Source organism: Anolis sagrei, chromosome X, assembly GCF_037176765.1.
Source record: "Anolis sagrei isolate rAnoSag1 chromosome X, rAnoSag1.mat, whole genome shotgun sequence".
In the NCBI taxonomy this organism is placed as follows: Eukaryota; Metazoa; Chordata; class Lepidosauria; order Squamata; family Dactyloidae; genus Anolis; species Anolis sagrei.
Genome location: NC_090034.1, coordinates 81,103,082 through 81,127,863, shown reverse-complemented (window position 1 = coordinate 81,127,863; position 24,782 = coordinate 81,103,082). Strand labels below are relative to the sequence as shown.

The 24,782-nt window shown below is 44.4% G+C and overlaps 1 protein-coding gene across 2 annotated transcripts in view; it reads left to right on the top strand.

The window, feature by feature from the left end:
- The window catches only part of RIMS3 (regulating synaptic membrane exocytosis 3), a 109,635-nt gene extending 95,882 nt beyond the window's left edge, over positions 1-13,753 (top strand). For both annotated transcript variants that reach the window (XM_060784172.2, XM_060784173.2), the window contains exons 3-7: positions 1,154-1,295; positions 2,266-2,378; positions 6,790-6,891; positions 8,730-8,869; positions 10,334-13,753. In XM_060784172.2, coding sequence (XP_060640155.2) covers positions 1,154-1,295; positions 2,266-2,378; positions 6,790-6,891; positions 8,730-8,869; positions 10,334-10,546 — 710 coding nt within the window. In that variant the 3' untranslated portion in view covers positions 10,547-13,753. The remainder of the gene's footprint in view (positions 1-1,153; positions 1,296-2,265; positions 2,379-6,789; positions 6,892-8,729; positions 8,870-10,333) is intronic.
- The last annotated feature ends 11,029 nt before the right edge of the window (positions 13,754-24,782 follow it).

Genomic DNA, 24,782 nt, shown 5'->3' with positions numbered 1-24,782 from the left:
AATTATAAATCCCAACAACTACAACATCCAAATGACAAAACCAACCCCACCCTCCAACCAAAAACTGTTCCATGTAGAAATTAGCTATGACCAGAGCTACTCCATCTTTCTGTTCGTCGAATTCATTGTCCCACTGAAAGTAGCTGGTGGTGAGGCAATGGTGAAACAGAGCTGTGATGTCTTCTGGGAACCTCTGGTTGATGAGTGCCATGGTGTCTGCTACCGGGACCATAAATAGAGACACCACATCGAAGCTGATCAGTTTGTCGTTGGTATTTAGCTTGAGATTGCTGATTTTTTCTTTGAAGTGGGCTGAGTCCTTGATGTAGTGTGTAGTGAGCCCAATGTGGCTTTGTAACTGTGCAGCAAGAAATTTTGCTAAGTCGTACGTGGGGATCCAATGGCACTCACGATGGGTCTGAGTGAGGTGGAGTCCTTATGGATTTTTGGGAGTCCATACAGCCTAGGTGGAAGGGCTTCCGATTTACATAGCTGTTGTCGTATGTCGAAGTTGATTGAGGAGTTCTTAATCAGAGTGTTGGTTTTCCTGGTTATTTTGGAAGTTGGGTCTTGTTTAAGCTTTCTGTATATAGTAGGATCCAGGAGTTTTCTGATCTTCTCCTTGTATTGTTCTGTATCCATGATTACTGTGGCATTCCTCTTGTCTGCTAGGAGAATGATGATGTCAGGATCTGAATTGAGGTCTCTGATGGCTTGTCTTTCCTTCCTTGTACTTTTCCCAACAAAAGGAGAGGAAGAGGGGTATTCTTTCATATTGCAGAGGATGCAACTTACAAGGCAGTCTTGGGGCAGGGAATTGGCCCCTGAGCAGTTCCTCCTAGTTTCTACTGCTCTGTAGACTGGGACTCAATGGAGCCATAGGTTCAAATGACAGGGAAGGAGATTCCACTTAAACTTTAGGAAGAACTTCCTGACTGTAAGAGCTGTTCAGCAGTGAAACTCTCTGCCTTAGAGTTTGGTATTAAGCTCCTTTCTTGGAGCCTTTTAAACATAGGCTGAATGGCCATCTGTTGAGGGTGCTTTGATTGTGCTTTTCCTGCGTGGTAGAAGAGGGTTGGACTGGATGGCCCCTGGGGTCTTTTTGAACTCTAAGATTCTATTATTCTAATGGTTCCCCATTGTATTTTTCCAGATGGAGGCCCCAAGAAGCTGCGCAGCAACATCCGCCGTAGCACGGAGACCGGCATCGCTGTGGAGATGAGGAACCGTATCACTCGGCAAGGCAGCCGGGAGTCCACCGACGGCAGCACCAACAGCAACAGCTCCGAGGGAACGTAAGGATCACAGAGGTGGAAGAGACCCCAAAGGGCATTTAGTCTAGCCCCCTTCTGCCTTGTAGGAAGACATAATAGGCACCACTGATGCTTAACTCAATCATACTCTATGCTGATGACCACTTTAGAAGTATGAGATTACAATTTACTTTGGGTTCAGGGGACTACGTTCTACTCTTAGCTCCCACGACAAGTAAAACTATTGAATTGCTATGATTTACTTATGTTTTGACTCATAACTAGAAGCCCCCAGTGGCGCAATGGGTTAAAACCTTGTGCTGGCAGGACTGAAGACTGACAGGTTGGAGGTTCGAATCCAGGAAGAGTGTGGATGAGCTCCCTCTGTCAGCTCCAGCTTCCCATGTGGGGACATGAGAGAAGCCTCCCACGAGGATGGTAAAACATCAAAAACATCTGGGCGTCCCCTGGGCAACATCCTTGTAGACGGCCCATTCTCTCACGCCAGAAGCGACTTGCAGTTTCTCAAGTCGCTCCTGACATGAAAAAAAAACCCCGTCATAATTTAATAGCGATTTGAATGTATCTGCTTTAGCTGGGATTAATAAATAGGATTGAATCCTGAGCCCTCTGTTCTTGGTGGCTTATAGACAATACTCAAGAGAGAGAGAACTGGCGAAAGTAGCTTTTCTGAATGGCAACTCCCAGAATCCTCTGAGGTTAACTGCATTATACAAGTCTAACCATAAAATGCAGCTTGAAACTGCATTATATGGCAGTGTAGACAAGGCCAGAGAGAGCTGTATTGGCAGAAGGACAGGAGTGGGATGGGACTGCTTGGTTCTGTGATTCAGGCCCGACTTTTTTGGGGGGTGCTGTACCCCTTTGTTCTTGCCACTTAGGCCAATATTGTGGCTCTGCTATAGGATACCCTCAGGACTCCAGTCAACGTCCCCATCTTGTCCCTTCTTTCCCGTGCCTCATCACTTGTCTTTGTTTCTCCTTTTTAAAGGTTTATCTTCCCTACAACCAGACTGGGCGCTGAAAGCCAGTTCAGCGACTTCTTGGACGGCCTTGGACCAGCACAAATTGTGGGGCGGCAGACACTAGCCACTCCTCCCATGGGTGAGTCAATTTATTATTATTTATATTTGTATACCGCCTTTCTCAGCCAGAAGTGACTCAAGGCGCTTCACAGTCAGCAGCTATTTGATGCCATAACAAATATCAACATACAGTTAAAACAATTATAAAAACAATTCATCATTTAAAATGTAGTATAAAAAGCAAATATATCTGTTAAAACAAGATCCTCAGTGTCTCCTTACTAGAATCGTTGTCCAGTTGCATCATCAGTCATTCCATACATTTGTTAACGTCTAATTATTCTCCAGTAGAAAAAGCTTGCATGAAAAGCTAGGTCTTAACCATTTTGCAGAATGCTAAAAAGGAGGGAGCCAATCTTATATCCCTGAGAAGGGCGTTCCATAGCCGAGGGGCCACCACTGAGAAGACCCTGTCTCTCATCCCCACCAAACGCATCTGCAAGGAAGGCGGGATCAAGAGCAGGGCCTCCCTGGACGATCTTAAAGTCCTAGATAGTTCATAAGGAGAGATATGCAAAGGAAAGATTAACACCACAACTAGCCTTCAAAGATACAGAAGGAAGAATAATAGGTATAGTAATCAAACAAGGTAACCAAGAAATCCTTGTTTGTAATATATATGCGCCAAACGGCACAAAAACAAAATTTGTCAAGTATTTAAACGAAAAAATCCATGAAACACAACAAGAAAACATCATCATACTGGGCGATTTCAATGGAGTAATCAATAGCAACTATGACAAAAGCAAGGCAAAAAAGGAGAGATATGTTCAGATAGGTAAGCTGGACCGGAACCGTTTAGGGCAGGGGTCCTCAAACTACGGCCCGGGTGCTGAATACGGCCCTCCAAGGTCATTTACCCAGCCCTCATTCAGGGTCAACCTAAGTCTGAAACGACTTGAAAGCACACAACAACAACAACAACAACAACAACAACAATGCTATTTCATCAGCCAAAAGCAGGCCCACACTTCCCAATGAAATACTAATAAGTTTATATTTGTTAAAATTGTTCTTCACTTTAATTATTGTATTGTTCTAAAGTGTTTTTTGCACTACAAATATGATACGTGCACTGTGCATAGGAATTCATTCATATATTTTTTTCAAATTATTATCCGGCCCTCCAACAGTTTGAGGGACTATGACCTGGCCCTCTGTTTAAAAAGTTTGTGGACCCCTTGTTTAGGGCTTTATAGGCCAAAGCTAGCACTTTGAATTGTGCCTGTTAGCAGACTGGCAGCCAGTGGAGCTGGCACAACAGAGGAGTTGTGTGCTCCCTGAATGCCATTCCCGTGAGCAACCTGGCTGCCGCTCGTTGGACCATTTGGAGCTTCCGGACAGTTTTCAAAGGCAATCTCACGTAGAGAGCATTACAGTAGTCTATATGGGATGTAACCAGAGCATGGACTACCGTGATCAAGTGGTGGGCAATCTGCCATCACTGGATATGGGTCGGCATGGAGCTCCCTGCATGTCCTGGGGAGATCTCACACCTCAATATAACCCCAAGCAAAAATATACAAACAAGAGGCTCTCCAAATGCTTCCAACATCATCTGAGTGGGCATTTTAAGAGTCATTTGATGTCCAGATGAGACTTAGAGCCCCTCCACACAGCCCTATATCTCAGAAATCCCACATTATCTGAGTGTGGACTCTGATAACCCAGTTCAAAGCAGATATTGTGGGATTTTCTGCCTTGATATTCTGGGATATAGGGTTGTGTGGAAGGGCCCGTATTTTCAAAATAGAAATCACTGACCATAAAAAAGGTCTCCTGTTGTTCCAAAATGGCCAGGAGTGGGGAGCAGATGTGAAGAATGGGATTCTTGCTGTTTGTAATGTTGGAAGGGGTTAACACAATTTTTGTTCTTAGGCTATAAATGTCATTTCCTAATTGGTTGTATCATAAAAACATTGAGCCCCCGGTGGCACAATGGGTTAAAACCTTGTGCCAGGAAGACTGCTGACTGATAGGTCAACGGTTTGAATCCAGGGAGAGCAGGTTGAGCTCCCTCTGTCAGCTCCAGCTCCCCATGCAGGGACATGAGAGAAGCCTCCCACAGGATGGTAAAACGTTAAACATCTGGGTTCCCCCTGAGCAATGTCCTTGCAGACGGCCAATTCTCTCACACCAGAAGTGACTTGCAATTTCTTAAGTCGCTCCTGACATGCAAAAAAAAAATATAAAAACATGGGGAAGGTTTATGAAACTGCAAAAACTTTGTTTTGTGGGACATCCTGCAGCATATTTTGCTCTAGCTTTTCAATGAATATCTCATTGAGTCTTAACCAATTCAACCTAGTTTGTGGCAGCCACAAAAACAAACTTTCAGGAGTAGAACAACTACTTTCAAAGTAAGGAGTGCACAGTTAACAAGAAATAATACTTTCAAACCAGGAACAGATTCTTTTCACGTTTTGTTACATAATGTCACTATTCTACTATTACTACTATTATTATTATTATTATTATTATTATTATTATTATTATTATTATTATTATGTCAAATGTGTTGATCTGCCTATGCTTTTTCTTGTATCATTATTTGTTTAAGCCTAAAAGCCAGTCCTCCTGCCCTCTGCTGGCTGGCTGTGGAATAATACCTTTTTGTTATTAACTCAACTTGAACTTATGGCTCCCTGACTGTGAATGAGAGATTTCCAAGTCACCCTATCCTCCAGGATTTGCAAACTCCTTGATTGAATCTATTGATCTGGAATGGGGTCTTTCACTTTTCCTTTTGCCTTCTACCTTACCAAAATTATTATCCTTTTCCTCTGAGTCGCATCTGTCTCACTGTATGATGTTCAAGGTAAAAGGCTTCAGGAGTAATTTATCATTGCCTTCTTCTGCACAGTACTAACAGGAGCTGAGAGCCAATATCGTGTAGTAACTTTATCCAGTTCCATGAATAAGTAACCTTTGCTACTAAAAACTGAATGCCTGGAACTTCCACCCTTCTTTCCTCCCTCCTTCCTTCACTTCAATGTAATTTGACATTGTTATAAGTATCTCTCAGTACTTTGTGTATTCTGTTGCACTATTGTGCGCTTTTGTAAGCCGCCCCAAGTCCCTTTTAGGAGATGGTGGTGGGATATAAAGTTGTTTGTTATTGTTATTATTCCTTCCTTCTCCTCCTCCTTCATTCCTTCCTTCCTTCCTTCTCCCTTCCATTCCACCTTCCTTCCTCTCTCCTTCCATCCTTTCCTTCTTCCTTCCTTCCACCCTTCCTTTCCATCTTCCTTCCATCCTTCCTTTACATCTTTCTTCCTTCCATTACTTCAGTTATTCTTTCTTCCTTCCTTCCATTCTTCCTTTCCATCTTCCTTCCATTCCTTCATTCATTGCTTCTTCCTTCCATTCTTTCTTTCATTCCTTCTTCCTTCCTTCCATCCTTCCTTTACATCTTCCTTTGGTTCTTCCTTCCATTCCTTCATTCATTCCTTCTTCCTTCCTTCCTTCCCTCCATCCTTCCTTTCCATTTTTCCTTCCATTCTTCCTTCCTTCCCTCCATCCTTCCTTTCCATTTTTCCTTCCATTCTTCCTTCCTTCCGTTCCTTCATTCATTGCCTCTTCCTTCCATTCCTTCTTCCTTCCATCCTTCCTTTCCATCTTCCTTCCTTCTTTCCTTCCATTCCTTCATTCATTCCTTCTTCCTTCCCTCCATCCTTCCTTTCCATTTTCCTTCCATTCTTCCTTCATTCCATTCCTTCATTCATTGCCTCTTCCTTCCATTCCTTCTTTCATTCCTTCCTCTTTCCATCCTTCCTTTCCATCTTTCTTCCTTCTTTCCTTCCATTCCTTCATTCATTCCTTCTTCCTTCCCTCCATCCTTCCTTTCCATTTTCCTTCCATTCTTCCTTCCATTCCTTCATTCATTGCCTCTTCCTTCCATTCCTTCTTTCATTCCTTTCTTTTTCCATCCTTCCTTTCCATCTTCCTTCCTTCTTTCCTTCCATTCCTTCATTCATTCCTTCATCCTGCCTTCCATCCTTTCTTTCCATCTTCCTTTCTTCCATTCCTCCTTTGTTCCTTCATTCCTTCTTCCTTCCTTCCTTCCTTCCTTCCTTCTTTCCTTTCTTCCTGCCTTCCTGCCTTCCTTCCGTCATTCCATCACTCCTTCCTTCCTTCCTGCCTTCCTTCATTCCATCACTCCTCCCCCCCCCCCCCCTTCCTTCCTTTTCCCAGTCTCCTTTCCTTTTGTGCCCTCACTTTTAGACACCGTCCTCTTACAAATCCATGTAAACCGCTTTGGAAACTTTTGTATAATTAGGAAGCAGGATTGTAAAAAGTGATGTGAATAACATATCACAAAAAGCACTCACACAGAAGCCAGGTTTCCTGCTTCACATTTTGTCATGCAAAACCACTCATTCAGAAACCTGTCCAGTTGTCTCTGTGACGCCTTGCCTCTGCTTCTTCAGGGGATGTCCACCTGAGGATGGTTGACAGGAACGGGCAGCTGGAGGTGGAGGTGATAGAAGCCCGGAGCCTCACTCCGAAGATGGGCTCCAAAACCATTCCCGGTGAGTAGCAAATACATCTGGTCTTTAGAGGAATCATAGAGTTAGAAGAGACCTCGGGGGCCATCCAGTCCAACCCCCTGCCAAGAAGCAGTAATATTGCATTCAAAGCACCCCTGACAGATGGCCATCCAGCCTCTGTTTAAAAGCTTCCAAAGAAGGAGCCTCAACCACACTCCGAGGCAGAGAGAGAGTTCCACTGCTGAACAGCTCTCACAGTTAGGAAGTTCTTCCTCATGTTCAGGTAGAAACTCCTTTTTTGTAGTTTGAAACCATTGTTCTGTGTCCTTGGCAACTTCGGAAAAGTTGGGTTTTTCGATAATAGTTTCCAGAATCCTCTGGCTACCCAAAGTTCTCCTTCAATTTACTGCTTTGATTCACTCTCTGCACTTATGCTTCCTTTTATCATGAGGTGGGGAGAATTGTTCTCAGTTTTTCTCCATGTACTGTCACCCTTTGATATTTGAGGATCTGATTATTCCTCAATTTCCCTACGAATCTCTGAAGCCCCATTTCCATTGCAGTTTCAGAATGCAGTTTAACTACATTTTTTATATGAGTCTACATTATAATCTGGTGACGCAGTGGGTTAAACTGCTGCGAATTAAACCACTGAGCTGCTAAACTTGCTGACTGAAAGGTTGGCGGTTCGAATCCAGGAAACAGAGTGAGCTCCTGCTGTTAGCCCCAGCTTCTGCCAACCTAGAATAGAATCATAGAGTTGGAAGGGACCTCATGGGCTATCCAGTCCAACCCCCTGCCAAGAAGCAGGAAAATTGCGTTCAAAGCACCCCTGACAGATGGCCATCCAGCCTCTGTTTAAAAGCAGATAAAACAACAGTTACATAATAAGTAAACATTAAATTAGATTAAAAATAATTTAAAATAGTACAAATAATCCGAGTTCTACAGTCATCAACTTAATCCAAAGCCAGTCCGCAGTCCATTTTCCACAGCCATCCAGTCTCTGTTTAAAAGCTTCCAAAGAAGGAGCCTCCACCACACTCTGGGGCAGAGAGTTCCACTGCTGAACGGCTCTCACAGTCAGGAAGTTCTTCCTCATGTTCAGATGGAATCTCCTTTCTTGTTGTTTGAAGCCATTGTGCCACGTACTAGTCTCCAGAGCAGCAGAAAACCAGTTCGCTCCCTCCTCCCTATGACTTCCTCTCACATATTTATACATAGCTATCATGTCTCCTCTCAGCCTTCTCTTCTGTAGGCTAAACATGCCCAGTTCTTTAAGCCGCTCCTCATAGGGCTTGTTCTCCAGACCCTTGATCATTTTAGTCACCCTCCTCTGGACACAGCAGTTCGAAAACATGCAAATGTGAGTAGATCGATAGGTACCGCTTCGGTGGGAAGGTAACAGTGCTCCATGCAGTCATGCTGGCCACATGACCTTGAAGGTGTCTATGGATAATGCTGGTTCTTTGGCCTAGAAATGGAGATGAGCACCACTCCGCAGAGTCGGATACAACTAGACTTAATGTCAAGGGGAAACCTTTACTTTTATTTTTACTACACTACCATATCAAATAGCTCAATGGAGTTAAATTGCATTCTAAAACTGCATTATATTACAGTGTAGATGGGGCCTAGGTCCTCCGGTACAATGATTAGCTCCCTCTAGACTTTGGATTTTAGTTGGGAAGCCCATGCAGCTTCCTACACATGTTTTGCAGCCTTTATTGTTGTTATTGTTATCTCTATTGCATTTTATCCTTCTAAAAAGAGACCCAAAGTGGCTAAGGCTCAAAACAATCCATCATTTAAAACCTAGCATTAAAATAGGATGAAACACTAAACCAAGCATTCACACCCTTCTCCTTTTGCTGACACAGCCACCTACGTCAAGGTGTACTTGCTAGAAAACGGTGTTTGCCTGGCTAAGAAGAAAACCAAGACAACCAAGAAGACCTGCGATCCGCTCTACCAGCAGGCCCTGCTCTTTGACGAAGGCCCCCAGGGCAAAATGCTGCAGGTGAATGCTTTTCTCCCCTTGGAAGGGTAAGAGGGTTCCTATATGCCGCCCTTATGAAGTCTTGCTTTCTGAGTGTGGAGCCCACCTCTTTGAGGTGGGAAACCTCTAAGTGTTGAGATCGGATCTCAGTGGGCCAGCAGAGCAGAGTAGTTTGAGCAGCATTTCTCAACCTTCCTAATGCCACTACCCCCTTAATACAGTTCCTCATGTTGGGGTGACCCCCACCCAAAACATTATTTTTGTTGGTCCTTCATAACTGATTTTGCTACTGTCGTGAATCGTCATGTAAATATCTAATATGCAGGATGTATTTTCATTCACTGGACCAAATTTGGCACAAATACCCAGTATGCCCAAATTTGAACACTGGTAGGTTTTGGCATACTGGGAAATTGATTTTGTCATTTGGCAGTTGTAGTTGCTGAGTTATCGTTTACCTAGAGTCAAAGAGCATTATGAACACCAACGATGGAATTGAATCAAACATGGCACACAGAACTCCCACAAACAACAGAAAATACTGGAAGGGTTTGGTGGGCATTGACATTGAGTTTTGGAATTGTAGTTCACCTACATCTAGAGAGCACTGTGATGTCAGAGTTGTCGCCAAAGACCATCAGAAAATTTTCTGTTGGTCATGGGGGTTCTGTGTGGGAAGTTCGGCCCAGTTCTCTCATTGGTGGGGTTCAGAATGCTCTTTTATTATAATGAACTATAAATCCCAGCAACTACTACTCCCAAATGTCAAGGTCTATTTTCCCCCAAACTCCACCAGTGTTCACATTTGGGCATATTGAAGATTCGTGCCAAGGTTGGTCCATATCCATCATTGTTTGAGTCCACAGTGCTCTCTGGATATAAGTGAACTACAACTCCAAAACTCAAGGTCAATGCCCACCAAACCCTTCCAGTATTTTCTGTTAGTTATGGGAGTTCTGTGTGTCAAATTTGGTTCAGTTCCAGTCGTTGGTGGAGTTTAGAATGCTCTTTGATTGTAGGTGAACTATAAATCCCAGCAAGTACAACTCCCAAAAGACAAAATCAATCCCCCACAACCCCATCAGTATTCAAATTTGGGCGTATTGGGTATTTGTGCCAAATCAGCTCTAGTGAATGAAAATACATTCTGCATACCAGATATTTACATCACGATTCATAACAGTAAGAAAATTACAGTTACGAAGTAGCAACGAAAATAAGTTTATGGTTGGGGGTCACCACAACATGAGGAACTGTATTAAGGGGTTAGAAAGCCTGAGAACCAAGGATCTAGAAACTAGAATTCCATTGGCCCTTCTATCTCTTGCACGACACTGTTGACTCCTGTTCAGCTTGTGGTCTACTACTAAGACTCGTAGATCCCTTTCATGTGGACTCTTTTCAAGTCAGGGGTCCCATTCTGTTTCTGTGCATTTCCTTGAAGTCCCACCATCCCTTCTTCTCCCACTTGCTTCTCCCATCCAGGTGATTGTCTGGGGCGACTACGGGCGCATGGACCACAAGTGCTTCATGGGGATGGCCCAGATCGTGCTTGAGGAGCTGGACCTCTCCACGGTGGTGATGGGTTGGTACAAGCTCTTCCCCACCTCCTCTTTGGCAGACTCCACCATCGGGCCCCTGACCCGCCGCCTCTCCCAGTCCTCGCTGGAGAGCTCAATAAGCCCCTCGTGTCCTTAAGGAAGACCGGGAGGAGAGGAGACGCCCAGAAGAGCCGCCTGCTCCACCGCCGCTTTTGGTAGCATGGTTTGTAAATACTCCATGTCTTTCCCTCCCACCGTCTTTCCCTCCTCTTTCTCCTTCTTCTCCACCTTCTCCGAGGAGAAAAAATGGCACCCGATGACGACAACTTTAGACGTCCCTCACTCCACAGAAGCTCCTGAAGATAGTGGAGGGAGGCATTTCGAAAGGGGAAGGAAAAAGGAACGTGAGGCAAAAAAGGAAGCGCGATACAACTGACCGACTCCGAGTTTCTGAGACTGTTACATCACCTTGAAACACATTGCCTTTGAAAAAGGAGTCACTTGTTTCTCATCTATCAAACATAACCTCTTCTCCGATGGGACTCAGTTAATCTCGCTGCAAGTAGCATGTTCACTGAATAGGTTTCTTTCTTGCTCAGTATTGTTTCGTTTCCATATCTCTGATGGAGAAGGTCGAACTTTCCTCCTGGTTTGTTTTTTCCTCGGAAGAAAGAAAGGAAGGAAGGAAGATTCCGTACTATTAACCATTTTTAAAGGGAAATGTAGCATCTTCGGGCATTATGTAGCTTGCCACATATTCACTGATCTTTCTGCGATATTTGGGTTGACTTCTTCCTCCCAAAAAGGAAGCACAAATGAGAGACTTCCTTTTACGATTTTTTAAAGTGCGTGCAAGCGCTTTAGGGAGGAAGAGGAAGGGGAAGCGCTGCTACCGAAGCCGTAGCGAGGTGGAAACGATCAACGGTGCATTCGACATGACTGTTACATTTAAAGCACATTGAGGTTCGCATTTTGCTTTCTCGCCCTTTGAGCACTTTTAATTTCTTCTCCTTTCTCCGACGGAGGCGTTAGACCATTGTGTATCTTACGGTCTTTGGGAGCAATTGCTCGAGTCTCATGGAGTCGGCATAAGAATGGGGCAGGGGCCCAGTTTGGGGCTTCTTTGGGTTTTGTGCAAGAAGAGACAATCCAACTGGATTGTGTCCTGTGCGTAGCCAGCGCTCTACGTTTGTGGCTTGGCTCTTTCTACAGGCAAAACGGCTAGAGCACTAGCATTCAAACAGATGTTGGAAAGTACAAGCAGAAACACAGGGGTTGTTGAATGCACTTCTGCTAGTCCCCAAGGGAGAGCCATAGGGCAGCATAATACCGTATATACTCATGTATAAGTCAACCTAATGTATACGTCGAGGAGAAGTTTGGGGAGCAAAATGATGGATTTTGATGCGATCCATGGATAAGTTGAGGGTCATTCTGTGGAAAGGGGAAAGTACCATTGCCATCACAGAAGGCCAGATCTAGGAAAAGGTTGAGAGCAAAAGGGCTGGTGCTTCTTTTTGGTTATCTCAGGATGGGCTAAGCTCTTGGCGTTCACCACTCTGTTCAGAGAAGGAAATTGTTCCTTTTTTGAAAAGAATTAAGGTACAATACTCGTGTTGACCCAGGGTTGATTTTTTGACTCAAAATTTCTAGACTTATACATCAACATATACAGTAGTGTCCCATGGCTTTCTTGCAAGGAGGGAGAAGTGTGCAAACTGCTTGATTTACTAAAGGTTTTGAATTTGACACCATTTGGCTACATGCAGGCACCATGTTGCGTGTCGTACTGACCCACCAAACACCCAGGAGGGTTGACTTTTCCCTCAATCTGCATTGGATCGGGGTTGTGAGTGTTGTATTCGTATGTTTTTCAGTAGCAATCTTGCTCTCCCAAAGGAGGGCCAGTTCCTGTAGCAAAACTGAGAATTAAAGAAGCTTTTTAATGAAGGTGCCTACAGAAAAAAAATGATGAAAATACTCAGGGGAGATATTATTGGAAATCCTTACTATACCACTGTCGTCATTGTCGAAGTCTCACATTGACTGTACTGTAAGAGCTGTAGGATCGCAAGACCACTGGTGGTCAGGGCAGGAGTGGAGCCAGGGTTTTCTCTGCACAACCCGCTTAGCTTGGATGTCCCACTTTTTTGTCCAGCGGTGTTCAAACTGAGATTGTCCACATTGCATAAGCATACATATCACATCAATGAAGTCAGTGAAATAAACTAGCATAGGATAATCCTGTTGTCTCTGTCAAAATGAAGCAATGGAACATTCTCAAGAAGAAGAACCAATTGATTTGGAGAGAAACCAAAACCAGGATTGATGCTTTTCCTCCATTGTAGTGGAACTGGAAATGAAAGGAAGTATTATTATAATATTGTCGAAGGCTTTCATGGCTGGAATCACTAGGTTCTTGTGGGTTTTTTCGGGCTATATGGCCATGTTCTAGAGGCATTTTTCTCCTGACGTTTTGCCTGCATCTATGGCAAGCATCCTCAGAGGTAGTGAGTGATGATGGGAGAGGAGCCTGCCTGTGCCTTTAAGATACACAAGCAACTGTGCAGAATGGAACACAATTTGGACATCTTAAAGCTGTCCACCTTTTGTTTTGGACTTGTTATTTCTGTTTCTACAGTATTCAGTTATTGGATTTATGGTTCCATCAGATCAGAACATCTACTGTCCTCCAAACCTTACAGTTCTCAATTTCTTGCTTTCGTCCTGCTGTGTCCCTGGTCTCCGGCATCTGGAATGGTTTTCATTTTCCTGCAGAATAAGCAATATGTTGGTTTCCAAATTTCCACCCAAGGCAAAAATCTTCTCCAGTTAGTCTTCAACTGCAACCCAGACAGATGTACAAACCACAGATGTGCATTGCTGTGTGAGTCCGGTCACTGCCCATGTTGACTGTTTCCCCACATCTGGCTTCTGCATCTTTACATCTGAGCATGAATGAGTCCAAGATGCCATGCCCTGATCTCAAACCGGAACTAGAATTCAAGTGGGAACAAGAGGTATCTGATGTCAAACAGTCCATGGTCAACAGACCAGAGCCCAGAATCCAAATCTACCAACTTCCTTGTGGCAAATAATAGAACATCAATGTTCTCCTGGGCACTTCAATGGCTGTGCTGAGACTGCCCCCTGAAGACATTGTGTAGGGAAGAACTGCTTTGGGATTAAAGCAAGAAAGAACAAGGAGGTCTTGAGGGCCATTGTGAGGGAAACAATTTGGTGAGTCAAAACCAGAAGTCACTGCTTTGGGATTAAAGCAAGAAAGAACAAGGAGGTCTTGAGGGTCATTGTGAGGGAAACAATTTGGTGATTCAAAACCAGAAGTCACTGCTTTGGGATTAAAGCAAGAAAGAACAAGGAGGTCTTGAGGGCCATTATGAGGGAAACAATTTGGTGAGTCAAAAACCGGAAGTCACTTCCGTCAAAGTGAAATAAATCAGATGAAAATGCATGAAAAAGTAGATGCCAGAAGTCATAAGAGTCGCAACGGAGACATCAGTGATGTCTTCTTCCAGCAACACCTGTATGTTTCCACACAGGTTGCCATATTAGATTTTTTTGTAGTGTTCTCAAAGAATGGCAGTGAGAGAACACCTCCTCTGAACCCCATCTCACCTCACTTCTTTCTTCTGGATAATGACTGCAAGGCTGAAAAGGAAGTGGACACCATCAGGACAGAGATCTGTAAGTGTCCTTCACTGACAGTTGCATCCGAATAATGAAACTATAGCATTGGAGAATCCAAAATGGTTCTTAAACCAGGTCCCTGAATGGAGCAATGGACCTTCTGTGGTCACAGCCTTTGGCATTTTCTTGAAACAATAATTGCACCACTATCCCACCAATTAATTCCATCTGAACATGTTACACCAAAACCTAGGGATGTCTATATGGAGTGAGGTTCAAGAAGGTTGTGGAGAAAAGGCCTATCTGGAGCATGAAGCTGGTCGACCCATTTACTCAATGCTTGGAACGGAATGTGGCTTGTTACAAAAGCTTGACAAAAGCCTTCTTTGCTTCCCTTGCCACCTTGAACCCATCCTTTTTTGTGAGAGAGATTGAAGAATTAAAGTTACATTTTATCAATTCATGAAATAGATTGAAAGCTGCTCTTCAACTGAAATGCATTGGCCAGCACCCAAAGGAAGAAAACCAATTTTCCACACCACTCATAGTTTAGCCAGAAAGTCCCTCTCTGCCCAAAGCAGCTTGAAATATGACATTCCAGAAATGGAGTGAGGCTGGAACAGAAAGCAACAGATCTCCAGAAGTCCTTGAGAGTACTGGGAATAACTCTTTGGATCCCTATGTGTCTAAACGGTGCCCTCGTTCCATCATTTCTATGCATGACATCCAATGTTTCCTTGTTTGAGAAGTAAAAAAGATGTCTCTGTGGAACTGTTTTTCTAAAGTTTCCAAAAAGCGGGGAGGGGATGTCCTCCCAAGATCAAACTTGGACTCTCTCTTCTCACTAACTTTGTGGGATGGTTCCATTGGAAAGCCCTCTTGAGCCAACTGCACTGGGCCCTTTTATGTTGAAACTCTTAAACCTAAGAAGACTTATCAAGGAAGAAGAGGCATCACTTAAGGCGTTCTTTAAGATAAGAAACCTAAACATTCAATTGTAGGTTTAAATCAAAGTTGGGATGGAAAGCTCCCATGTTCAGTCAAAGCTTGGATGGAGTAGATGCAATTATGTGTGAGCTATCTATCATCTAATAACACTATGTAACAAAATTTGGAAAAAAAATCTGTTCCTGGTTTAAAAGTGTTATTTCCTGATTGACTGTGCAGTAATTACTTTGAAAGTAGTTGTTATGCTCCAGAAACTTCATTTTTGCGGCTGAGGGTAGTACTATTATTTCCTTCAGACTAGGCACTTCATTTATAATTTAGTGAAACTATGCCATTTTAATTTTTTTCAATGTGCAGACCGCCACAATGTTTTTTGCAGTTTAATAAACCTTTTCCATTTTTTATGATAGAACCAATTAGGAAATGACATGTACAACCCAGGAACAAAAATCATGTTACATAGTGTAATCTATTTTTGTAATCTATCTTCCTTCCTTCCCTCCCTCTCTTCTCAATTCCTTCCCTCCTTCCCCTCTTCCTTCCTTCTTTCTTTCCTTCCTTCCTTTCCTTCCTCTCTCCCTCCCCTTATTCCTTCCTTTCCTCCTTCTCCCTCCCCTCTTCCTTCCTTCCTTCCTTCCTTCCTTCCTTCCTTCCTTCCTTCCTTCCCTCCTTCCCTCCTTCCCCTTTTCCTTCCTTCCTTTCCTCCTTCCTTCCCTCTCTTCCTCCTTCCTTCCTTCCTTCCTTCCTTCCTTCCCCCTTCCTTCCTTCCTTCCTTCCTTCCTTCCTTCCCTCCCCTCTTCCTCCCTCCCTCCCTTCCTCCCTCCCTCCCTCCCTTCCTTCCTTCCTTCCTTCCTCCCACCCTCCCTCCCTCTCCTCTTCCTTCCCTCCTTCCCTCTCTCTCTCTCTCCTTCCTTCCTTCCTTCCTTCATTCCCTCCCTCCCCCTTCCCTTCCTCCCTCTCTCCCTTCCTTTCTTCCTCCCTCCCTCCCTCCCTCCCTCCCTCTCCTCTTCCTTCCTTCCCTCCCTCCTTCCCTCTCTCTCTTTCTCCTTCCTTCCTTCCTTCCCTCCCTCCTTCCCCCTCTCTCTTTCTCCTTCCTTCCTTCCTTCCTTCCTTCCTTCCTTCCTTCCTTCCTTCCTTTCCTCCTTCCTTCCTTCCTTCCTTCCTTCCTTCCTTCCTTCCTTCCTTCCTTCCCTCCCCTCTTCCTCCCTCCCTCCCTTCCTCCCTCCCTCCCTTCCTTCTTTCCTTCCTTCTTTCCTTCCTCACACATAATTGCATCCTAATGCATCCATACATGGACTCAAGACTTAAAGATCAACTTATTTGAAACAACAACATTGGATTCTAGGGGACACGTGGCACATTCTAATGGCAATGATACCATGGGAAGAAAAAGTGATATGATCTAAGGCCAGGTGGAAGAGTGAAGCGGCTGCTTCTGGCGGGAAATGTTGGGAGGTCTGCTGATGTTCTCCTCTGCTGTGTGGATCTCCAAATTCCCACCATGCCTCTAGTATACTGGCAGAATATTCTTGCCCAATGTGGAGGATGGTCTCTGTGCCAAGCCATGGATGGATAGCAGCACAAGAGAGCCTCAAACAAGAAGGACCTGCTCTGCGTCCCTCGGCTTTACATTCCCAGTCGACGGCATTCTGCACAAACCTTCATCAAGAGACTTCCAAGGTCAGGCAAGGCTTGAATGGAGAGAGTCCAGCTTAGAAGTGGGGAATTTGCTTTTAATTTGCAGTGCCCAAGCTGTGTTAAATGCATTAGGCATGGGAATAAAAAAGTTATGGTTAATGTCCGGCAGCAGTGGGTGGCGAGGGTTGGTCAGTTGGCTCCTCTTTTGGCCTCAGTATTTCTTCTGGAACCAAAAAGCAGAAATGGCAAATAGTAACTTTCCTGGCCCTGTGCAAGGCTAGTCACTGTTGGTTGTGTACCTCACAGCTTTCTTACTACGATGTTCTGACTTCTTGTATGTGTTTCTTTTTGTCTGTTGAAGGTAATCGGAGGAAGTGGAAATAGTGGTATGTATAAGGTTTTGTCTGCACATCCCTTCTCCTCCTTGCCTTAAACCTCACTGGGTCAGGATTCAGTCTTGGAGGGCAAGCTGAGCACATACCTCCCACACCCCCAACTGCCCCCATTTGGCAGGGACAATCCCAATTAATCCCATCATCCCAGTTTCTCTCTCCTCTTCCCACTTTCTCCCTTTGTCCTCAGTTTACTTCGATGGCCACAAACTGAGTCCAAAGGGTGAAACTCCATTAAGACGAAGAGCATAATCTCGCCCTTCCCAGTTGTTTCAGGCAAAAGCAAACTGCTGCAGTCTCTCTCTGCTGAGGTGTTCTTCATCCTACATGACTTTTGACATTTTATCCCACTCTCTGCTACTCCTTGGCCATCCATGTCCCAGATTTCCTCTGCAGTGTGTTGAAGGGCATGGTTTCATTTCATGTATTTATTTATGGTATTCAATTCGATCCCACCTTCAACGTATGGTAAAGGCAATCAGTGGCATTGAGAGAAATGCTTATCCCGAAGACCTTTGAGTTTGGGGTAAGATATAGTTTTCCAAATAGGTCAAACCTGAGCTGTGTAGGACTTCCTATACCCAAAAATGTGAATTCTGAGGATAAAATCGGGGTGATAATAGGATACCACTAGCTTGAGTTTGACTGGACATCTTCATATTGTGGCCTTTCCACACTACAATTACAGAGCTACAAGTTCACTTTAGTTGCCATGTCTCCAAAATACAGAATCCAAGAATTCAAAGTTTAGCAAGAAGTACCTAGAAAGCTCTAGTGCGTCCCATGCTTTCTAAAGGATGCATCTATGGCACTGTAGCACCTCAGCTCACAGCACTTACCAAGAAACCAAATATGGTAACAGTTTATTGATAAAAGCACATATAAAAAGGGAAAAGGCACTATAACAGTGGTTCTCAACCTTCCTAATGCCGCGACCCCTTAATACAGTTCCCCATGTTGTGGTGACCCCCAACCATAAAATTATTTTTGTTGCTACTTCATAACTAATTTTGTGACTTACGAATCGTAATGTAAATATCTGATATGAAGGATATATTTTCATTCACTGGACAAAATTTGGCACAAATACCTGATACATCCAAATTTGAATCGTGGTGGGGTTGAAGGGATTGATTTTGTCATTTGGGAATTGTAGATGCTGGGATTTGTAGTTAACCTACAATCAAAGAGCATTCTGAATTTCACCACCAATGGAATTGGACCAAACAGGAAATACTGGAAGGGTTTGGTGGACATTGACCTTGAGTTTTGGAGTAGTAGTTCACCTACAAACTCCAAACACCTACAGTTTGGGAAAAATAGACCTTGACATTTGGGAGTTGTAGTTCACCTACATCCAGAGAGCCCTGTGCACTCAAGCAATTATGGATCTGGACCAAACTTGGCACAAATACTCAATATACCTAAATGTGAACACTTTTTTTTTTCGTGTCAGGAGTGACTCCTGGTGTGAGAGAATTGGCCGTCTGCAAGGACGTTGCCCAGGGGATGCCTGGATGATTTGATGTTTTTTTATCATCTTGTGAGAGGCTTCTCTCATGTCCCTGCATGAGGAGCTGGAGCTGATAGAGGGAGCTCACCCGCCTCTCCCCGGATTCAAACCTGCGACCTGTCGGTCTTCAGTCCTGGTGGCACAGGGGTTTAACCCACTGTGCTACCGGGGGCTCCTTTGAACACTGGTTGAGTTTGGGGAAAAGAGGCCTTGACATTTGGGAGTTGTAGTTGCTGAGATTTTTTGTTCTCCTGTAATCAAAGAGCATTCTGAACTCCACCAACGATAGAATTGGGCCAAACTTCCCACACTGAACCCCCATGACCAACAGAAAACATGTTTTCTGATGGTCTTTGGTGACCCCTCTGACACCCCCTCACGACCCCCACAGGGGTCTCAACCCCCAGATTGAGAAACACTGCACTATAAGCAAACAAAAAGGTAAAAATCCAAGAGTTAATGTAGGAAGCAAGTCCAAAAGGCAATAGATAAATGCAGGAAACAAAGATCAAAACATGAACATGAATTCCCAAAAAAGACCAAGAAACAAGGAACAAACCATGAGCATGAAGCCAAAAGTATATCCCTAGAACAAGGAGCCAAACATGAGCATGAATCTTGGGTCTTGAATGAAGGCCTGAGCTTTACTGCCTTGATACTGCCTTGATTTCCAACAACGAAAGGTGGGATCACATGCACAAGTAAATAAATACATGTATATGATGGGAGCGGTTTAAGATGTGGTGATAGTAACACTTGACTCCTTATAGCTGTCACTTTGGAGAGCCAAACCCTACAATGAGGCCATAGTGCATTGCTGGCCATGTCTTCGAAGGTGAGTTGGCAAAGGGGAGAACGGAGATGTGTCTCGACAGAGGCTTATGGTGTTGTGTTATGTTTATAGAGTCTGTGGTCTCTTCCTGTGGAGGTGGGGGGTTCTGGGGTGGGGGAGGTGGGGGGTTCTGGGGGGGAGGGGGGCTCGGGGCGGGGGTCCAGGCCTGGCATGCCAAGCGCTCGCTGGAATGGTGGATGGCGGCCTGGTGGTCCTAGCGAGGACCTGAAGCAATGCTTTCCTGAGGCAGAGGGAACGCGTCTCCTTCGGCTATGGGTGCAATAACTCTCCCAAGATGGAGAGTGGCCTTGTTGGCTTTCTTCTTCTTTCTTCTTTCTCTTCTCCCATTCCTCCTCTTCTTTTCCTCCTCCTCTTCCTTCTTCCTCTTCTATTTCTCCTTCTCCCTCCTCCTCTGTTCTTCTTCCACTCCCACCTTTCCTGCTTCTCCCTCTTCTCCTTCCATTTCTTCGCCTCCTTTTTCTTCTTCTTTCCTCCTTCTTCCTCTTCTCCCATTCCTCCTCCTCCTTCTCCCTTATCTTCTCCTCTTTTCCTCCTTTTCTTCCTCTTCTTCTTTTCCTTCTTCCTCTTCTCCTGCTTCTTCTCCTCCCTTCTTTTCTTCTACTCTCACCTTTCCTGCTTCTCCCCCTTCTTCCATTTCATTGTCTCCTTTTTTTCTTCTTTCCTCCTTCTTTCTCTTCTCTTGTTCTTCCTCCTCCCTTATCTTCTGTTCATCTTCCTTCTCTTCTTTTCCTCTTCTTCCTCTTCTGCTTCTTTTCCTTCTTCCTCTTCTGCTGCTACTCCTTCTTCTCCCTTTTCTTCTTCTACTTTCACCTTTCCTGCTTCTCCCCCTTCTTCTTCCATTGCGTCTCTTTTTTCTTCTTTTCTTTTTTCCTCCTCTTCCTCTTCTCCCATTCCTCCTCCTCCTTTATCTTCTGCTTGTCTTCTTCCTCCTCCTCTTCCTCTTCTGCTTCTTTTCCTTCTTCCTCTTCTGCTGCTGCTTCTTCCCCCTTCTTTTCTTCCTCTAGTCCCACCTTTCCTGCTTCTCCCTCCTCTCCTTCCATTTGTCTCCTTCTTCCCACTCCTTCTTCCTTTCCTCCTTCTTTTTTCTCCTCCTCCTCCTCTTTGTCATCTTTCTTCTTCTTTCAAAAAGAAAAGGGCTGCTTTATCTTATCCTTTTGTTAATGGTTGGTCATTAATGGAAAATCTTGCACTTTCCCCTCCATTGTTCTTCCCTGCCCATATCCCTAGATCATCTCAAAAGTGAGGGTTGCCAGTTAAAAAACTGCAAGGGACTCCGGTCCCTTTCATGGGGTTGCATTTTCAGCAAGTGCCGCTTGCTACCTGGCTACACTTGCAGGAAGCTCCCTCTCAAAGGTATTGGGGGGGGGGGGGGGGGCTTCTCCAGCCTGGCAGCCCTAACAAAGGAGCACATGATTCACGGTTGGAGGCCTTGTGTCTTGACAGAGGGCTCAAGAGGCAGGGAGTTCCAAGGATCCTGTCTCTGCCACTGTCTTGTCTATTAAGGCCGGACTTGGGGCGGGACAAGGGCCAAATAGTGGCTCTCATTGAGCAGAGAACCAGGGGCAGTGCCCCTCTTCATCCAATGGTAATGATACCCCAATCACCATTATAATTTTGGAAAATTCTGTCATTGGAAACTGGAGGCAACTCTACCTCTAAGGACCCATCTACACTGTAGAATGGATGCAGTTTGACATCACTTTACCTGCCGTGACTTAATGCTATCATGCTATTGACTTCTGAAAGGGACTCAAAGTGGTGAAGTTGTAGTTTTACAAGGTCTTTGGCTTTCTCTGCTGGTGCCTCCCCAAACTACAACTCCCAGGATTCCATAGCATTGAACCACTGCAGTTAAAGCAGTGTCAAACTGCATTAATCCTGCAGTGCAGATGCACCCTAAAGTCTGTCTGGCTTAGAGGAGTATTAGACCTAAGAGTTATTTTTTTGTGGATTTGGGTTATTTCCACCCAGGTTTTCTATTGAAAGAATATAGTTCTCATGGCAACTATCCATGCATTCCTTAAAACGTTTTGACAAAAACAAACCCAACAGTGAAATGGACAGAAAAAGGCTTCAAGGCTCATTTGGAAACATGGTTCACTGCCATTGATTTGCATTAGAAAACATTGGATAATATCCACAGTTTTAAATAACTGCGACAGAGTGGAAATGTAGAAATGTTAGGAGTCCAAGAACACAATCTCGGCCCGAAACAATAGCACAAAGTTTCTAAATCAGCTTTGGAAGTCCATTTTCAACCTCCCTTTACATTGATTTAATGTTTGGCTAACATTACAATTGTGACATGGCTTTGGGATACGATTTGAAGACACGGAAAAGCCGTGTACATTTAGGAAAGGGGTCGAAATTAAGATTTTTCTGCTCCCATTGAGCCACATTGAGCACAAGCAGATGGGTATGGGCTTGCAAGGGGCAGCGGAGAAAACGCTTACAAATGGACCAAGATAAAACACACACACACACAAACGGCAATTTTATACCTGTGCTCTGTAACGTTTTCTATGTGACGTGGTCTTTCCTAAATGTTAAAACTCTTGTATTTTTTTCCTGTGGGTTTATATGCAGCAGGACTGACAGCTTTGGAAGGGTGCACGCTCAATTTTGTAACATATTCTTGACTTTCCCCCCCTCTTTCCAAATGAGATAAGACGGATTTTCAAAAAACACAAAGGGGGGGAAAAAAAGAAAAGTTCAATGTTTTCTCCATTTGGCTTGTTAACTGCATGTACAGTATTTGGGCAGCAACTCAAGACAATTAAAGTCAGTTTTGAAAACTGCATCTTGCTTTCAGTTTGACTTTTCTGTTTGGCCAACTGGGAATCTTGTTTTATGTCTTACACATGCGTTTTTATTTATTTATTTATTTATTTTGGTGTCAGGAGCGACTTGAGAAACTCCAAGTTGCTTCTGGTGTGAGAGAATTGGCCGCCTGCAAGGATGTTGCCCAGAGGACACCCAGATATTTCACCATCCTGTGGGAGGCTTCTCTCATGTTCCAGCATAAGAAGCTGGAGTTGACAAGACAGGAGTTCACCCCGCTGCCCAGCTTCGAACCACCGACCTGTTGGTCTTCAGTCCTGCCAACACCAAGCCAATCCTGCTGGCGCAAGGGTTTAACCCATTGCACCACTGGGGGCTCCTTACACATGCATTGATCTTTATATATAACTCAAGGTTGGTACGTATGCTGGTTTGTACCCCAAAGGCTCCTCCGTAACGTGATAGATCTGGACCAAGCATGGCTTACAGACCTTTCAAGGTCCAACTTATCTATCTATCTATCTATCTATCTATCTATCTATCTATCTATCTATCTATTTACAGTTTTTATATTCCACCCTTCTCACTCTGCAGGGGACTCAGGGCGGATTACAGTGTACACATATATGGCAAACATTCAATGCCAGTTTTTGACATACAGACATATACAGACACACACAGAGGCTATTTAACTTTTTTCTGGCTGCCAGGGGAGCTGTCACTTTCATCGTCCATCTGCGACGCTGATGAAGCACTTCCGCATTCCCCGCATGCTTCCCGCTGGAATCCTTTGCTGGAGTCTTCTTTATGGCCTCATAAATCAGTTAATTTAGCCTCCCCACACTTTTAAGGTGGTACCTAATTTTCCTACTTGACAGATGCAACTGTCTTTTGGGTTGCAAAGGTCGACAACATGCTACACACAATTGGTTGGAAACCTATGGAATTCACTCCCCGGGAAATTAGATCAGTGACATCCCTCCTTTCCTTCAGAAAGAAATTAAAAACATAGATGTGGTCAGAGTGATCTTAATGCAGCTGACACTCAGCCAGCTGCGCCACAATCCCGGTGCTTAAAACGATTGAGGGGCTTAGACTCTAAAAAACAACCCCTTTTGGGGACCAGAGCAGAGGGAAAGAAAAGGTACAAAGCAGATTGGCTGAGGACAGGGAAAGGGTTGCTAGGTGGAGTGGCTCTCTGTGATTTTTCTTTCATGTCTGTAGCAACTAGACTCAATCAGATATTAATTGAAAAACTAGAGCAAAATGTGCTGCAGGGTGTCCCACAAAAACAGAGTTTTTTAAAGTCTCATAAACCTTTCCCATGTTTTTATGATTTTTTTTCATGTCAGGAGCAACTTGAGAAATTGCAAGTCGCCTCTGGTGTTAGAGAATTGGCTGTCTGCAATGACGTTGCCCAGGGGACGCTCGGATGTTTGATGTCGTAGAATCATAGAATCAAAGAGTTGGAAGAGACCTCATGGGCCATCCAGTCCAACCCCCTGCCAAGAAGCAGGAATATTGCATTCAAATCACCCCTGACAGATGGCCATCCAGCCTCTGTTTAAAAGCTTCCAAAGAAGGAGCCTCCACCACACTCCGGGGCAGAGAGTTCCACTGCTGAACGGCTCTCACAGTCAGGAAGTTCTTCCTCATGTTCAGATGGAATCTCCTCTCTTGTAGTTTGAAGCCATTGTTCCGCATCCTAGTCTCCAAGGAAGCAGAAAACAAGCTTGCTCCCTCCTCCCTGTGGCTTCCTCTCACATATTTATACATGGCTATCATATCCCCTCTCAGCCTTCTCTTCTTCAGGCTAAACATGCCCAGCTCTTTAAGCCACTCCTCATAGGACTTGTTCTCCAGATCCTTCATCATTTTAGTTGCCCTCCTCTGGAACCATTCCAGCTTGTCAACCTCTCTCTTGAATTGTGGTGCCCAGAATTGGACACAATATTCCAGGTGTGGTCTAACCAAAGCGGAATAGAAGGGTAGCATTACTTCCCTGGACCTAGACACTATGCTCCTATTGATGCAGGCCAAAATCCCATTGGCTTTTTTTGCCACCACATCACATTGTTGGCTCATGTTTAACTTGTTGTCCACGAGGACTCCAAGATCTTTTTCACACGTACTGCTCTCGAGCCAGGCATTGTCCCCCATTCTGTATCTTTGCATTTCGTTTTTCCTGCCAAAGTGGAGTATCTTGCATTTGTCACTGTTGAACTTCATTTTGTTAGTTTTGGCCCATCTCTTACCATGTCTTACCATCCTGTGGGATACTTCTCTCGTGACCCTGCATGGGGAGCTGGAGCTGACAGAGGGAGCTCAAGCCATTCTCCCCAAATTCGAACCTGCACAAACAAGGGTTTAATTCATTGCGCCACGGGGGAGGGGGGGTCACTAGGAAAGAATGGGAGTGAAGAGGATTGGCAACTAGATGACATGTATGAGGGAAGGAAGGAAGGAAGAAAAGAAGGCAAATAAAGTAAGAGAGGGACTCGAAGGGAAAAAAAGGGGGAGGAAAGGAAAGGGGAAAACGTATGAGTAGAGGGGAGAGAGAAAGAGGGGAAGACTCAAGTCAATACGGTAATATTGTTTAGAAACATCAGGAGAAGCAAGG